At 36.7% G+C, this 18291-nt stretch overlaps 1 protein-coding gene across 2 annotated transcripts in view; it reads left to right on the top strand.

Moving 5' to 3' along the window:
- BRDT (bromodomain testis associated) overlaps positions 1-3937 on the top strand; it is a 48526-nt gene extending 44589 nt beyond the window's left edge. For both annotated transcript variants that reach the window (XM_060142483.1, XM_060142482.1), the window contains exon 17: positions 3869-3937. In XM_060142483.1, coding sequence (XP_059998466.1) covers positions 3869-3937 — 69 coding nt within the window. The remainder of the gene's footprint in view (positions 1-3868) is intronic.
- Positions 3938-18291: the final 14354 nt, after the last annotated feature.

Genomic DNA, 18291 nt, shown 5'->3' with positions numbered 1-18291 from the left:
TTTTATTTTTTTGTTTGTTTTTTAGGAGTTCTTTATTAAAGTTTAATTAGTACTTTAATAGAAGTATTTCTCTAGTGACCTAGGAATTTTTCCTTTTGGTACTCACAAGGGCCTGACTTCAGTCACCCACAAGTGACATCTCAGCAACCTACCTGCCACCTAACAACCCAACTAGGTAACCTGATATAACTTCTAAACCCCAAGCATTTTTCTGGAACCCACTGAAATGTGACTAAAAATGCCACCTCTAGCAGCTTGACATTTGAAAACCTGACTTTGGAGCTACCTACTATCATTCTTGACAACCCAAACTCTTATGCTGCTGCTACTTGACAGATCCGTATTGTAAACAGCTGCAAAAACTTGACATCTAGCATAAGCTCCCTACCAGAGCTTATTGCCAGTTCCTTTGACCCAATTTTTTATCTTAAATTTGAATGGCTGAAGTGTATATTAGGACCACTGAAAAAAGGAATATCCAGGTTATGGTGTCAGCTGCAGAGAGCCTTAATATTTAAATCATGGTATCTAAGGTTAATTGGTATAGGCAATAACCAGTTAGATATCAATAAGTATTCCACTAGTTCAGATTTAGTCAAGATGGAAGAGAATCTAAAATAAAGTACTTTTATTTATTCATTTTTTTAAAGTTAGTTTATTTTTTTAATTAATTCATTTATGCATTTTTGGCTGTGCTGGGTCTTCGTTGCGGCACTGGGTCTTTGTTGCGGCACACAGGCTCTTTGTTGCGGCATGTGGGCTCAGTAGTTGCAGCTCGCAGTCTTAGTTGCAGTATGTGGGATCTTAGTTCCCTGACCAGGGATCGAACCTGGGCCCCCTGCATTGGGAACATAGAGTCTTAACCACTGACCACCAGGGAGCTCCCAAAGTACTTTTACTTTTTATTTAAAAATTTTTTTTTATTGGAGTACAATTGCCTTACAATATTGTTAGTTTCTGCTGTACAATGAAGTGAATGAGCTATATGTATACCTATATCCCCTCCCTCTTGGACCTCCCTCCCATCCCACCCCCCCATCCCACCCATCTAGGAAGTCACAGAGCACCGAGCTGAGCTTCCTGTGCTTTATAGCAGGTTCCCACTAGCTATCTATTTTACGCATGGTAGTGTATATATGTCAATCCTAATCTCCCAGTTAGTACTCCCTCCCCCCCCTCCGCCCCATGTCCACAAATCCAGTCGCTGTGTCTGTGTCTCTATTCCTGTCCTCAAGTAGGTTCATCTGTACCATTTTTCTAGATTCCACATATATGCATTAATAGACAATATTTGTTTTTCTCTTTCTGGCTTACTTCACTCTGTATGACAGTCTCTAGGTCCGTCCACATCTCTACAAATGATCCAATTTCATTCTTTTTTACAGCTGACCAATTTTCCATTGTATATATGTACCACATCTTCTTTATCCATTAAACTGTCTTTGGACATTTAGGTTGCTTCCATGTCCTGGCTATTGTAAATAGTGCTGCAATGAACATTGAGGTACATGTGTCAAAACCTTTTGAATTATGGTTTTCTCAGGGTATATGCCCAGTAGTGGGATTGATGTGTCATATGGTAGTTCTATTTTTGGTTTTTTAAGGAAACTCCATACTGTTCTCCACAGTGACTGTATCAATTTACTTTCCTATCAACAGTGTAAGAGGGTTCCCTTTTCTCCACACCCTCTCCAGCATTTATTGTTTGTAGATCTTTTGATGATGGCCATTCTGACTGGCATGAGGTGATACCTCATTGTAGTTTTGATTTGCATTTCTCTAATAATTAGTGACGTTGAGCATCCTTTCATGTGCCCCTTGGCCATCTGTATGTCCTCCTTGGAGAGTTATCTATTTAGGTTTTCTGCCCATTTTTTGATTGGGTTGTTTGTTTTTTTGATATTGAGGTCCATGAGCTGTTTCTGTATTTTGGAGATTAATCCTTTGTCTGTTGTTTCATTTGCAAATATTTTCTCCCATTCTGAGTGTTGTCTTTTCATCTTGTTTATGGTTTCCTTTGCTGTGCAAAAGCTTTTAAGTTTAATTAGGTCCCATTTGTTTATTTTTGTTTTTTTATTTTCATTACTCTAGGAGGTTGGTCAAAAAAGATCTTGCTGTGGTTTATGTCAAAGAGTGTTCTTCCTGTGTTTTCCTCTAAGAGTTTTATAGTGTCCGGTCTTACATTTAGGTCTTTAATCCATTTGGAGTTTATTTTTGTGTATGGTGTTAGGGAGTGTTCTAATTTCATTCTTTTACATGTAGCTGTCCAGTTTTCCCAGAACCACTTATTGAAGAGGCTGTCTTTTCTCCATTGTATGTTCTTGCCTGCTTTGTCATAAATTCGGTGACCATAGGTGCATGGGTTTATCTCTGCTTTCTATCCTGTACCATTGATCTATGTTTCTGTTTTTGTGCCAGTACCATATTATCTTGATTACTGTAGCTTTGTAGTACAGTCTGATCCTCCAAACTCCTGAGGGTCCCTCCAGGCGTGGGAACCCCTCCCCTCTCCCAGCCACCCCTCAGGAGCGCCAGTCCCATCCAGTCTCCACTCCTCCCCACTCGCTCCCCTCCACGTCCTACCCGGTCACTCAGGGGTTCCTCCCATCCCCTTGGGTGTCAAGGTCCCCCACCAGTGTCTGGTATGTGCCCTAGTTGTGGGGAGATGTGAACTCCGTGTCTTCCTACTCTGCCATCTTGACTCCAAATTGCCCAAAGTACTTTTAAACAAAACAAGTTTCATTACATATTTTTGGAATTTTGCAGTATGTTTGGATACTTCTAGGAGTATCAGTGATATTTAAACTAGGACAGTGTATCCAACTCTCATTGGAGGGTTAAAATAGAACTTTTAAGGAACTATTTGGGCTAGATATTTGGTATCCTAAGAGCTGGCATTAGGAAAATAGCCTGGGCTAAGATCTAAGAATTTACCCTTTTGTCTCTAAGGCATGTTTAAAGAAATTTTCATAGTTTTTCAGAGTCACACATAGCTTCTTAATATCCTTTTGGTAGCTAAGTCATAATTCCAAGTCTTCTTCCACATAGCCAGAGAACACCGATTCCCATCCAGGAAGTCAACCAACTGGTTGCAAACTGGTGCTTTTACCTACTACTCTGGGCTGCTACTCTTCGCTGATTTAAAAAAACAAAACAAAACATTTTTTGAACTTTCCTAGTTGGTATCATTTCAGATGTGGCAAATACTATCTAACTTGTATCACAAGGACTTTTAGAGAAGGCTTCAGAGTATAGTAAGAAACATTTGTTTCTTTTGTCTTAATTAGCTTTTCCTATACTTTAGCTTATTTTATTTAGCTTTTTAGCATTTAATAAACAACACTGTACTGAGTGTTATACATGCAATCTGGTTGCTCTTCATAAATATCTGTATATAAAATAAACTTGGTTAGATCATTTGCCTTAGGTTACACAGTAATTGGCAAAATCATGGAAAGCCCTTGGCTTTAAACATAGTATAGTTCTCTCACATAGGTAAGATACTAGTTCATTCAGAAAATAATTTTATGTGTCTAGCACTGTGTTGGCTGGAGAGATACATGAAACCACGTAATCTCAGTTCATGTTTATATATTAACACTGAGAACTTTCTTGGAGAGATAGGTTAAACTTGTTCTTCGTGTTCTTGTAAGTTTTAAACTTATTTTTATTATATGAACAGTATTTTAACAAAAATCAGATAGTATTTGAACAGATATTAAAAGTTATGTACAAACTCATTATGTTAAATAAATTGCATTCATTTTGTATGTTCCAAATGTTGCATTATCATTTTTTCATATAGATGTAACATAATGAAGGTATAAACTTTTTAAGTAACATTTACGTTTTCTCTTCTTTTCTGCAGATGGCTGGTACCATTGATATGACTCTTCAAAGTGACATTATGACAATGTTTGAAAACAACTTTGATTAAAACTAGGTTTTTTAATTAACCATCAACTTAAATGAATAATACAAAAGATTAAAATGCAAATGGTAAAATAATTGCTTTCAGACACCAAGATACCAGTCTTATACTGTATTTTGACTGCTCTTAGATGATTAAACAATTTTCACTTAACATTTTTTAATAGCTATATGTTCATTTTTTTAATGACATAATTTACAGGAAATTTTATAGTTCTGGATCCCTAAAAATTGAATAAATTCCCAAATGTTATTCATTTTACAAATAGTCTACTATATATTATAGGCCCTGTCTAATCAATGAAAATCCTAAAGAGATGGTGTCTTCCTGTTTAAAATATGAAGACTATACAAGGGTATCAAAAATATAGTTCTTGTTGAGTTTCTAATTTTGCTTTTTAGAGGGAGTTGTCATTTAATGGAGTTCAAACCTTATTTTATGGAGTGATGGGCCCTTTTGTAATGCAGATGTTTCAGTATTTTATTTATTTTTTAAAATTGAAGTATAATTAACCTACAACACTGTTATTTCCAGGTGTACAACATAGTGATTCAATACGTCTGTACATTACAAAATGATCACCATGAGTTTTTAACTTTTAAAACAAATATTTGTCTGCCTTCAAAAATATTTAGAACCTCTAACAAACCATACTTGGTTTCTTTGAGTGTCAGGTTACATAAGATTCTCTATTGGTTCTATATTCAAAATTTATATTACCTACGGTTTGAAAGATGTTGAATTTGAGGCAAAATAGCAGTAGATATTAATTATGTATGCAAGTTTTTATAAGAATCTATACATTTCTTAATATGCATATGTGATAGCAATGGAAATCTAAAGTTTTACTTACTAAGTATTTAAGTCTGTAAAATAGTTTTGTTTCATCATTCTCAAGTTGGAATTATGTATAAGTCATGTATATCAGCTTCATGTATTTTAAAATTTTGATCTCTTGAAGTGTAACATTCAGGCACTATTCCAGTATCATCTAAAGTGAAAATTCAAAGTGTATGTGTATTGTAGAAAAAGAAAGTTTTCTTGGCTTCGTTTATTTTTATAATCAATATGATAATTTTTTGAAATATCTTTAAACTATTGACCATTTTGAAAACATGATTAACTAGTAGCTAAAATGGTGACGATACCTTCATGAAACATAGCCAGAATTAAAGTGAAAATCATACCTATACCTATTAAACTATATTTTTAACCAAGAAATTAGTATGCATATACTAAACAGCATGCATTGTTTTTCCTAAAAGATCATATAGATATATATTCTAATGTTTATTTATATATATAGTCTTAGATACTTCAGAAATGCATAGTGGTTACCTCTAGGTGATGGGATTACAGGATTTTTTTTTTTGCTTTTTGGTTTTTTTCCATTTTCTGTAGACTTTTCAGTATTTTCTGGTTCATTTAAATATTGATTGTGTAATGCTTTTATGATCTGTGGAAAATTTTCCATTTTGAAGAGAATAAAAATAGTAAATAAGAATTTAGTTCTGTCACATACACATTAAATCTTTCAACAACTGCCTTTCAATAACTAATAAAACTGCTCAATGAATGATCTTTGTCTATATCTAAAAAGAAAGTTCAGCTTCATTAACATATCCTTTTACATTAAATGGCTTACTTGAGGTTTTCCTGTAAACATTTGCAGCAGTCCTTATAGAGAGCTATGTTATGGGGATCAGTGTTTAGTTTAACCAATTTCACGCTTGAACCTTTGCTCAGTCTGTAAGGGGCCTGGCACATTGCAGATACTCAACAAAATTTTGGTAGGTTGATTGAAGGCAGTTCTGCAGAGAAATTATTGATGTATGACTGATCCTTCCTATGTTACGCATTATTTTTTAGTACAAAATTGTTTGGCTTCTCTTAACTTCTTGCACAGAGTTTACTTGTGTTAACAACATTCTCTATATAATCAACCTTTTTCCTTTTTTTTCCTTTTCGTTCTTGAGTTGTTCTGGAAGTGTGGTCCATGGACCAGCTGCATCAGCATCATCTGGGAACACGCAGATTCTCAGACTTCAGACTTACTAAATCAAAACCTCTTGGTTTGGGGTCCAGCAACCTATAGTTGACCCTCCAGGTGATTCTAATATACACTGAAGTTTGAGAATCACTGCTCTAACTGAACCCTGGCTCTCTCCTGCAGGCTGTCATTTAGTACTTGTTTTTCCACTAATGGTTTTCTTATCTTGGGAGTGCTACTTGCAGACCATTCTCTCCTTCCCTAAATATCCCAGCTTTAAGTTTTTCATGATCATCAGACTATACCACCCATAGTCATTTAGCATCCCTGGTTCACTCCTCCTCGTTCCCCAGAGATTTTAGTCTCTGTTTCACTGTCACTGTCTAATTGATGCTTCTCAGTCCCTTGACGTCTCTGCTAATGACCTTAATATCTAATCAAGTTTAGCAACTCCTTTGTCATTGCCAACAACTATAACTCTTCCTTAATCTCAGTTTCAAGCATCCTAGTCTCTCACTATTTACTCCTGTCTTTTTCTAGCTTAATCTGGAAAGGCCCTGACTCCAGCAATCATTAGACCTCACTAGGACCTACGATCCTTTAACCCTAGTGCCTTTTCACAGTACCTCTCCCCTCACACCCTCACATCTCTCCTCATCCAGAGTCTGTAGTACATTATCATTTATAATCGCTCCCTTGCATACACTCTCAACTCCATTGTTCCTTTCTTTGTTGAACTCACTTGGCAAAACTCCAGTCTTTATTAATCTGCCTGCTTGGCATCCATGAAACTGGTTAGAGAAAGACATACACCTCTAGCAAGAATAACAAAAGAAAAAGACACAAATCACTACAGATCCTATAATCATTGAAAAGATAAAAGGGGGGCTTCCTTGGTGGCGCAGTGGTTGAGAGTCCGCCTGCCAATGCAGGGGACGCGGGTTCGTTCCCCGGTCCGGGAAGATCCCACATGCCATGGAGCGGCTGGGCCCGTGAGCCATGGCCGCTGAGCCTGTGTGTCCGGAACCTGTGCTCCGCAACGGGAGAGGCCACAACAGTGAGAGGCCCGCGTACCGCAAAAAAAAAAAAAGATAAAAGGGAAATACTACAAATAACTTTACATTCATAAATTTGAAGAAATGGACCAATTCCTCAAAAAACATAAACCATCAAAACTCAATCAATGTGAAATAATCTAAATAGCCCTGTACCATTAAAATTTTTTTAATTCATAATTTAATGGCTTCTGAAAAAAATCTCCAAGCCCATATGATTTCACTGAAAAATTATACCAAACATTTAAAGAAGGATTAATACCAGTGTAAAACAATCTCTTGCAAGAAAAAAATCTATTCTAGAAAATGCCTCTTCCAGAAATTGGCCTATTCTGTAATTTTTGTCAACAGGACAAATTTTATCAACAGGAACAGGGAATACTTCCCAACTCATAAGGCCAGTAATACCCTGATACTACAATCAAAGACAGTACCAAAAAAAACAAAACAAAAAAGCTGCAGACCATTACCTCTAATGAACTTAGACACAACAATCTTCAACAAAATACTAGCAGACCAAATCCCATAATGTATGAAAAGAATTCTACTCCAAGTGTGATTTAGTTGAGTTATGCAAAAAAACCCCAAGTTATACAAATTGGAAATGAATAAAACTTTTTGGTGTTTTTTTATTTCTTTAGCTATAATTTCCCAAAATGTTAAATAATAGAAGCAATAGGAGTCATTTATATTTCCAATTTTAAAGTAAATGGCTGCAGGATTTCACCATAGGCTATTTTTGGGGGGTAACTATAATGTTTAAACAGTTTCTAAATTAATCTTGCTTTAAGGAACAGCTGCTGAATTTTTGCACATGATTTTCTACACAGAAAATCCAAGAAATCTAAAAAAAACTACAGCTAATCAGTGATTTAAGTAGGGTCACAGGATACAAAATCAACATACAAAAATCTGTTCTCTGCAGGCTAATGAGCATGTGAAAACAAAAACAGTAACGTTTATAATCACTCGAAAGAATATGGAATATTTAGGTATACACTTAACAAAACGTGTACAGGATCTGTATACTGAAAAGTACAAAATGCTTATGGAACAAATCAAAATAGAAAGACCTAAATAAATGAAGAAACATACTGTGTTCATTAATTGGAAGACAACATAGTAAAGATGTCAGTTCTCCTCAAAATCACATCCTATCAAAACCCCAGCAGTTTTTCATATACCTAAACAAGCTTATTCTACAATGTATGTGGAATGGGAAAAGCACTAGAATAATTAAATAATATTGACAAAAAAGAATAGCATGAGGAATCATTCTCTGTGACATTAAGGCTTACTAAAAAGCTATAGTGGGGACTTCCCTGGTGGTCCAGTGGGTGAGACTCCGAGCTCCCAATGCAGGGGGCCCAGGTTCGATGCCTGGTGGGGGAACTAGATTCCGTATGCATGCTGCAGCTAAGAGTCCGCATGCTGCAACTAAGAAACCCACATGCAGCAACAAAGATCCTGCGTGCCACAACTAAGTCCCTGTACAGCCAAAATAAAATAAATAAATATTTTTAAAAACTACAGTAATCAAGAAATGTATTAGTGAAGCGGTAGACCCAGAGATCAGTGGACTAGAACAGAATAGGGAACCCAGAAGTAGAACCATAAAAATATGCTCAATTGATTTTTGACAAAAGTGCAATTCAGTGGAGGAAGGATGGAAGGATAGTCTTTGTGGGGTTTTTTTAGTTTATTTTTGACTGTGTTGGGTCTTTGTTGCTGTGCAAGGGCTTTCTCTAGTTGCGGCGAGCGGGGGCTACTGTTTGTTGTGGTGTGTGTGCTTCTCATTGTGGTGGCTTCTCTTGTGGAGCACAGGCTCTAGGCGCACGGGCTTCAGTAGTTGTGGCACATGGGCTCAGTAGTTGTGGCTCGTGGGCTCTAGAGCACAGGCTCAGTAGTTGTGGTGCACGGGCTTAGTTGCTCCGTGGCATGTGGGATCTTCCCGGACCAGAGATTGAACCCGTGTGCCCTGCATTGGCAGGCGGATTCTTAACCACTGCGCCAACAGGGAAGTCCTGGAAGGATAGTCTTTACAACAAATGGTACTGGAGCAACTGGATATCCATAGCCAAAAAAAAACCAAACAATCTCAACCTAGGTCTCACATCTTATGCAAAAATTAACTCAAAAATGCATCTTGGACTTAAATGTAAAACCATAAAATTTTAGGAAAAAAAACAAGAAAAATCTTTAGGCTCTGTGTGTTAAGCAAAAAGATTTTAGACTTGATACCAAAAGCATGATCCATAAATGAGAAATTGATAAATTGGATCTCTTCAAATTAAAACTTTTGTTCTATGAAAAGATAAACTACAGATTAGGAACAAGTATTTGCAAACCACATACCTGACAAAGAAATATCATATACAATAAAGAACTCTCAAAACAGTTGTAAAAAAATTAAGAAATGGGCAAAAGACATGAACAAAATTTCCTCAAAGAGAATATACCTATGGCATATACACATGAAAGCATGTTCACCATCATTAGCCATCAGTGACATGTAAATTTGAACTGCAATGAGATATCACTGTACATCTATCAGAAAGGTCAAAATAAAAAAATAATGACAACATAAAACGCTGGCAAGGATGGAGAAAAACTGGGTCACTCATATATTGCTGGTGGGAATATAACGGTAGAGCCACTTTAGAAACCAGTTTGCAGTTTCTTACAAACAAAACATGCAAAGCCATGTGACACAGCAATTGTACTCTTGGGCATTTATCTAAGATAAATGATAACTTATGATCACACAAAATTGTGTACACAAATGTTCCTAGCAGCTTTTTTCATAATAGTCAAAAACTGGAAAACATCCAGATGTCATATAATAGGTAAATGGTTAAACAATTTGTAATATATACATACTGTGGAATACTACTCAGCAGTAAAGAGGAATGAACTATTGATACATACAATAACTTGAATTTATAGGAAATTATTATGCTGAGTAGGAAAAAATCCCCAAAGATCATATACTATATGATTTCACTTATATAACATTTTTGAAATGACAAAATTTTGGAAACAGAGGACAGATTAGCAGTCACCAAAGGTTAGGAATGAGGTGTAAGTATGGTTATTACAGGGCAACATGAGGGATACTTGTGGAAATGGAACTGTTCCGTATTCTTGATTTTGGTGGCGGGTACACAAAGCCACATATATGATACAATTAGAAAGTGTAAAGTACACTGGATAAAGTATACACAGGTTCTATTATTTCTCTTATAACTTTGTGATTGTGTCACTTGAAATGTCAATTTAAAAAAGGTAATACTCAGGGCTTCCCTGGTGGCGCAGTGGTTGAGAGTCCGCCTGCCGATGCAGGGGACACGGGTTCATGCCCCGGTCCGGGAGGATCCCACATGCCACGGAGCGGCTAGGCCCGTGAGCCATGGTCGCTGAGCCTGCACGTCTGGAGCCTGTGCTCCACAACGGGAGAGGCCACAACAGTGAGAGGCCCGCATACCGAAAAAAAAAAAAAACAGGTAATACTCAAAACTAAAAACTAAGTACTAAACTTATAGTGGTAATCATTTCACAATATATACAGATATCAAATCATTATGTTGTACACTTAAAACTAATACAATGTTATAAGTCAATTATATCTCAATTTTTAAAAATTAGGGAATCGGACTTCCACTTAGGATCTAGAAAACTGGAAAAAGCATTTCTCCCATCATTACAATGAATTAAAAAGCCAGAAAATCTTTAAATTCACAAATTAATCTGAGGGCTGACATTGCAGGGTAACCCAAAATCTAAAGAAACACAAATGCATCAAAGGAGAGACATGACATAAGCACTGGCTTACCTGAGGTGGGTAGCACCAAATGCTATATAATCTGGCAACAACAACAATAAAAAATTATCTAAAAGTTCTAACAAATTGCTAAAGGCTGGTGTGGGCTAGCTTGAGAATAGAACCATTGGGAGCACAAGAGAAATCTGCCATCACTTTCAGGCTCTTCTCCACAGACCTCATCAGTACTTAAAAGAAAGATTTGGGGGTGAGGGTGGGGCAGGATGAGCGTTCTGAGAAAGCCATCCTCTTGATGCAGGCCTAGAAGAGAAGAGCAGCAGATACAGGAAAAGCACAAAGGCCCCCCAGATCCTTCTCCCCCATCTTCCCTAAAAAATATAAGGCTTAAGCTTCCGGAGGAAGAACAGCAAACTCTATCAACTTTAGGGCATAAATGAAGACCCACTGCAACTGGGGGAAGGAAATAGAAATAAAACTTCTAATCCTGGGAGAGGGGCAGGAAATACATTGTGGGTCCAGACCATTAGAGATACCGTGTCACTGGGGGCAGGGAAGGATCATTGAGAAGGTCCCACTCTGATATCCAAGGACATACTGCCTGCTGATGAGGCTGAATTAGGACAGCAGAGAATGCCCTGCCCTTCTTACCACCAGGGTAAAATGCAGTCAATGACAAGTAAAAGCAGTCTACTGCAATCAGAGGTGCAAGAGCATGGAAAGAGACTGTAACTAACACTAAGCATAAAGAAGGACTTAAAGATGAGCATGTAGCAACTATTGAGAAAAATTCACTGGCAAACCAGGATCCACCCTCATGATTCACACCAGATCCACACCAGAGAAATTTGAGAATTTGTGGTGTACAGAGGATAACCGTAGCAACAATAAAATCCAAATCCAGCTCAACTTCTGACTAGATTGACTCAACCTCCAGACTAAAGGCCTAGCAAAAGAAAAAATATGTCAATTTCCAGGCATAAAAAGTATATACTTTTGGGCTTCCCTGGTGGTGCAGTGGTTGAGAATCTGCCTGCCAATGCAGGGGACATGGGTTCGAGCCCTGGTCTGGGAGGATCCCACATGCCGCGGAGCAACTAGGCCCCTTAGCCACAACTACTGAGCCTGCGCGTCTGGAGCCTGTGCTCCGCAACAAGAGAGCCCGTGATAGTCAGAGGCCCGTGCACCGCGATGAAGAGCGGCCCCTGCTTGCCACAACTAGAGAAAGCCCTCGCACAGAAACGAAGACCCAACACAGCAAAAATAAATAAATAAATTACTAAACTCCTATCCCCAACATCTTCAAAATAAATAAATAAATAAAATAGATAACCAACAAAGACCTACAGTATAGCACAGGGAACTCTGCTCAGTATTCTGAAAAAAAAAAAAAAAAAGAGTATATACTTTTGTCTCTACTGTCTTACACAAAATGTCTTTCAAGAAAAAACTATGAGGCATACAAAGGAGCAAGGAAAAAAAAAATCACACTGTCAAGAGACAAAGCAATCAAAAATGGACTTAAAGATGACACACAGTTGCAACTATCAGAGAATTTTTAATTACTATGATTAATGTATTAAAAGCTGGAAAGGAAAAATGGACAATGTGTGATCAGATGGATAATTTCAACAGAGAGATAGTAACTATAGGAAAAAATAAAATGGAAGTGGTAGAAAATGAAAAACATGGTAACAAATCAAGAATGACTTTGATGGCCTCGTCAATAGAATCAACACAGCCAAGGAAAGAATCAGTGAAACTAAGTATAGATCAAAAGAAATTATGCACACAAAAAAGCAAAGAACACAAAAATTGGGGTGTGGTGGGACCAACAGAACAGAATATCCAAAAGCTGTAAGGCAGCATTATAATCTAACATATGTCTAATTGGAATCTCAGAAAGAGAAGAGAGAGAGAATGGGACTGGAGAAATATTTGAAGGGACACCAGCTAAGAATTCTCCAAAATTAATTTGTATTGGAGAAAAAAAAACCTCCAGTTTTTCCTTCTCCTGAGTAGGGAAAAACCCTCAGTTCTTCCTCCTGTGTGTTTCCTTTATTATTCACACAGAACGCTTCACTTCTGGTCACCAAATGTGTGGGGGATTTCCCCCAACCAAACAATTCTCTGTGACATCATCTAGGTGTCCTACAATTTAACTCAATTCTGAAAGTATCTACCTGGAGATAGTATCAGATCCCACAGGTTAAGGGCTCAGTCCCACAAGACTGATGCACCTTTCAGACACCAATCACAAGTAGTAGATCCCCAGATTATCCACAACTTCTGTCTGACTTAGACAAATCAGAGGTTCCCATGACATTTTCCCCCTTAGATTCAATTATTTGCTAGAGCAGCTTACAGAACTGAAGGACACACTTATGTTTATCGGTGTATTAAAGGATGTAGTAAAGAATACAGATGAAGAGCCAGATGAAGAGATAACATAGGGCATGAGGTCTGGCAAGGTCCCAAGCACAGGAGCTTCTGTCCGTGTGGAGTTGGGAGTGTGTCACCCTCCTGTATGTGGATATGTTCACCAACCTGGAAGCTCCCCAAACCCCATACTATTGGGATGTTTTAAAGGTTTCATCACAGAGGCATGATCAATTATTAGCTCCATTTCCAGCCCCTCTCCCCTCTGGAGGAGGGAGGTGGAGCTGAAGATTCCAAGCTTCTAAACATGTCTTGGTCTTTCTGATGACCAGCCCCCATCTGGAGCCATTCAGGAGCTCACCCAGAGTGAACTCATTAGAACAAAAGATCCTCCTGGGGCTCTTATCACCAGGAATTTACAAGGGTTTTAAGAGCCCTGTATCAGATATGGGTCAGAGACCAAATATTAGAATAACAGATGCTCCTAGTTCTCTTATCACTTAGAAAATTACAAGGGTTTCAGGATCTATCTGTCAGGAAGCAGGGCAGAGACCAATATATATTTTCTATTATCTAACATAGTGACAGATCCAAAACCACAAATTCAAGAAGCTCAGAAAATGGTAAGCAAGATAAATACAAAAAAAAAAAAAATCCCACACACTTAGATATATCACATTTACACTGCTGAAACCAAAGTCAAACATGACACAATAAATACAGAGGAACAAAGAAAAGAATATGGCAAACTTCTCATCAGAAACTGTAAAAGTCATAAGATAGTGGAATGGCATCTTTAAAGTTCTAAAATGAAAATCTTGTCAACCTAGAATTCTATATCCACTGGAAACATTTTCAAAATTGAAAGAGAAATAAATACTTCTTCAAACAAACACAAAACAAAGTATTTATTGCCAGCAGACCTGTATTACAAGAAATGTTAAAGGAAGTTCTTCTGGTAGAAGGGATGTATTCCAGTGAGAAACTTGTATCTATACAATGAATAAAGAACACTAGATATGGCATAAATGGAGGTAATTATAAAACTCATTTTTTATTATTTATAAATGCTCCAAAAGACAACTGGCTAAAGGGGAATTCCCTGGCAGTCCAGTGATTAGGACTCTGCACTCTCAATGCCAAGGGCCTGGGTTCAATACCTGGTCGGGTAGCTAAGATCCCACAAGCACGCGGTGCAGCCAAAGGAAAAAAAAAATAAAAAAAAGATAACTGGCTAAAGCAAAAACAGTAGCATTGATAGATCTAAAAAGATAAATAGGCAAATCCACCATTACAGACAGATTTCACCATTCTTCTTTCAGCACTTGATAGAATGAGTCGGCAGAAAGTAAAAATCTAATAGTCCTGAACAACATTGCTAACCATCTTTACCTAATTGACATTAATGCCACACTCTAGCTAACAACAGCAGAATACACTTTTCAAATGCAGCTGGAATGTTCACCAAATAGACCATATTTAGGGACATAAAGCAAACCTTGACAAATTTAAAAGAATAGGTAGTTTATAAGATTCCATACCAGATTTAAAGTAGAAATTAATAATAAAAATATATCTGCAAAATATTTGGAAATTAAGCATTTCTAAATAACCCATGATAAAAGAGGAAATTACAATAAAAATTAGAAAATATTTTGAATTGTATGAAAACAAAAATGCAACACATTAAAATTTGTGGGATGCCATGAAGTGGTAACATTTAGAGGAAAAGTTTTAGCACTCAGTGTTTATATTAAAACACAAGGAAGATCTCAAATCAGTCATTTAAGCTTCTACCTTAAGAAACTAGAAAAAGCAAATTAAATCTAAATCAAGCAGAAGACAGGACATAATAAAGAACAGATATCATTTAAACTTAAATGAAATTAAGTTTCATTAAAACAAAATTAAAAATAGAGAAAAAAATCAATAAAACCAAAAGCTGTTTCTTTTTTTAAAAAGATAATAAAATTGATAAGCCCTTTAGACAGACCTACCAAGAAAAAAGAGAAGACACAAATTACAAATGTCAAGTGTGAAAGGGAGAATATTACAGATCCACAGACATTCAAGAGATAATAAGGGCATGTTATGAAAAATTCTATGGCCATAGATTCAACAACTTATATGAAATGGATAAAATTCTTAAAAAATACAAACTGCCAAAGAGGAAACAGATCACCTGAATAATCCTACAAATATTAAGTAAATTGAATTGTATTTTAGAACCATTAAAAAAAAAAAAACCCAGGCATACATGGCTTTTTTGGAGAATTCTACCTAACATTTAAGAAACAAATTATACCAATTCTATATAAATTCTTCCATAATATATAAGAAGAAAAAATATAAATGCAAAAATCATTAACCAAATATTAGCAAATAGATTTCAGCAATATATTAAAAATACATTACTTCATGATCAATTGGGGTTTATTCTGGGAATGAAAGGCTGGTTCAACATTCAAAAATTTTATATGTAATTAACCATATCAGTAGGTTAAAAAGGAAAAACTGTGATTATGTCAAGAGAAGCAGAAAGCCCTTTTAGAAAATTCAACCCCCATTTGTGAAAAACAAAAAAACTCTCAGAAGCTAGAAATAAAAAGGAACTTCCTCAATATGATAAATGACATCTAAAAAAATCTTCAGGGAATTCCCTGGTGGTCCAGTGGTTAGGACTTCCCACTTTCACTGCCAAGGACGCAGGCTCAATCCCTGGTCAGGGAACTAAGATCCTGCAAGCTGCGTGGCTCAGAAGAAAAGAATCTTCAGCTAATATTATGCTTAATAGTAAAAGACTAAATGATTTCCCCCTATGATTGGGAACAAGGTAAAGATGCCCATTCTAACTCCTACTCAGTGTTGTACTGGAGGTCCTAGTCAGCGCAATAAGGGAAGAAAAAGAAATAAAGGGCAAACATATTGGAAAGGAAGAAATAAAACTGCCTCTATTCACAGATAACACGATGGTCTACACAGAATATCCCAAAGAATTTTTCAAAAATCTACCAGCACTAAAAAGTGAGTTTAGCAAGGTCTCAGGATTTGAGACATAAAACAAAAAAAATCATGTAAGCACTAGAATCAGCAAGCAACTGGAAACTGAAAAATAGCATTTACAATATTTTTTAAAGAAATACTTAGGTATAAACCTTACAAAATGCATGCAACATCCATATGTTTAAAACTATGAAAAACATAAATCAAAGAAGATCTAAATAAATGGATAGATATGTTCATGGATTGAACAACTCAATATTGTTAAAATATCAGTTCTCTCAAAATTGATTAATAGATTCAATTCATTCCAATCAACAATTTTTGCCAAAATTGACAAGCTAATACTAAAATCTGTATGGAAAATTATCTAGAATAGCCAAAACAATTTTGATAAAGAACAAATTTGAAGGACTCATACCACCTGAGTTCTAGACTGACTATACTTTCAACAGTCATGACAAGTGTGTATTAGAACTTCCCTGCTGGTACAGTGGTTAAGACTCCGCACTCAGACTTCCCTGTGGCGCGGCTCAGTGGTTAAGAATCCGCCTGCCAATGCAGGGGACACGGGTTCGATCACTGGTTCAGGAAGATCCCACATGCCGCTGAGCAGCTAAGCCTGTGCACCGCAACTACTGAAGCTGGCGCACCTGGAGCCTGTGCTCCCCAACAAGAGAAGCCACCGCAATGAGAAGCACGTGCACCGCTACAAAGAGTAGCCCCTGCTCTCAGCAACTAGAGAAAGCCCCTGCACAGCAAGGAAGACCCAACGCAGCCAAAAAAAAACCTTTAAAAAAAAAAAAGACTCCACACTCCCAATGCAGGGGGCACATGTTGGGGAACTAAGATGCGCATGCTGCACAGTGCAGCCGAAAAAGAAAAAAAAGTGTGTATTGGAGAAAATATAGATGTATAGATCAATGAAACAGACTAGAGGGTCCAAAAATAGTCCCACATGTCAAGCGACTTTCAATGAAGTTGCAAAGGCAGTTCAATAGAGGAAGAGTATTCTTTTCAACAAATGATACCAAAATAATTGGATATCCACATGGAAAACATAAATGTCAACCCATAGTTTGCATCTTATGCAAAAATTAACTTGAAGACCTAAATATAAAACATGAAATGATAAAACTTCTAGAAGAAAACATACGGGGAAGAAAACCCTCGTTGACCTGAAGTTTAGGTAAAGATTTCTTACATGCAAGACCAAAAGTACCACGTATAAAAGAAAAGTGATAAATTGGATAACATCAAAATTAAGGAATTCTGCTCTTCAGAAGTCCCTAAAAATGAAAAGAAAAGACAGACTGGGAAAATATTTGCAAACCACATGATGTGTGATAAAGGATTCATACCCAAAATATATAAAGAACTTTCAAACTCAATAGTAAGAAAATAAGCAACCCAATTTTTTTTTAAATCTATAAAAGATTTGGACAGCTGCTTTGTCAAAGAAGAATATATTCAAGTGTCACACAAGTACATAAAGATGCCCAACACTATTATCATTAGAGAAATGCAAATTTAAATTTCAATGAGATACCACACTACACAACTCTTAGAATGGCTAAAATCAGGATTTTTTTTTTTGACAATGCTAAGTGCTTTCAAGAATAGGACCTAATCATAACTCTCACACATTGCTAGTGTGAATTAAAATTGCAGCCACTTTGGAAACCAGTTTGGCAGTTTCCTATAAAGGTAAATGCACACTTAACGACCTGACCCAGCAATCCCACTTCTAAGTGTTGACCCAAGTGAAATGAAAACTTAAGTTCGAACCAAAAATTTTACATGAGTCACTTTATTCATAACCACCAAAAACTGGGGAAAAAACTGAAATGTCCCTCAACTGGGGACTGTTCCATATACAATTATGGTACATCCATCCAACAAAACACTTATGAGCAATAAAAAAGAAACAATATATGTAACAGTGTAGTTGAACCTCAGATGCATTATGCTAAGCGACAGAAGCCAGAAACAAGAGGTTGCATACTACGTGATTCTATTTATACAGCATTCTTGTAAAGGAAAAACTCAGAGGAACAGAAAAAAGACCAGGGATTTCCAGAGGCTTGACTTTAGAACCAAACACCTGGCTGGGCAGATAAAGACTCTGAATCTAGTTGGAGAATATCAACACCTTCAG

This window comes from Lagenorhynchus albirostris, chromosome 2 (genome assembly GCF_949774975.1).
Source record: "Lagenorhynchus albirostris chromosome 2, mLagAlb1.1, whole genome shotgun sequence".
NCBI lineage: Eukaryota > Metazoa > Chordata > Mammalia > Artiodactyla > Delphinidae > Lagenorhynchus > Lagenorhynchus albirostris.
The sequence above is the reverse complement of the archived record's forward strand: the minus strand, read 5'-3'. Positions and strand labels throughout refer to the sequence as shown.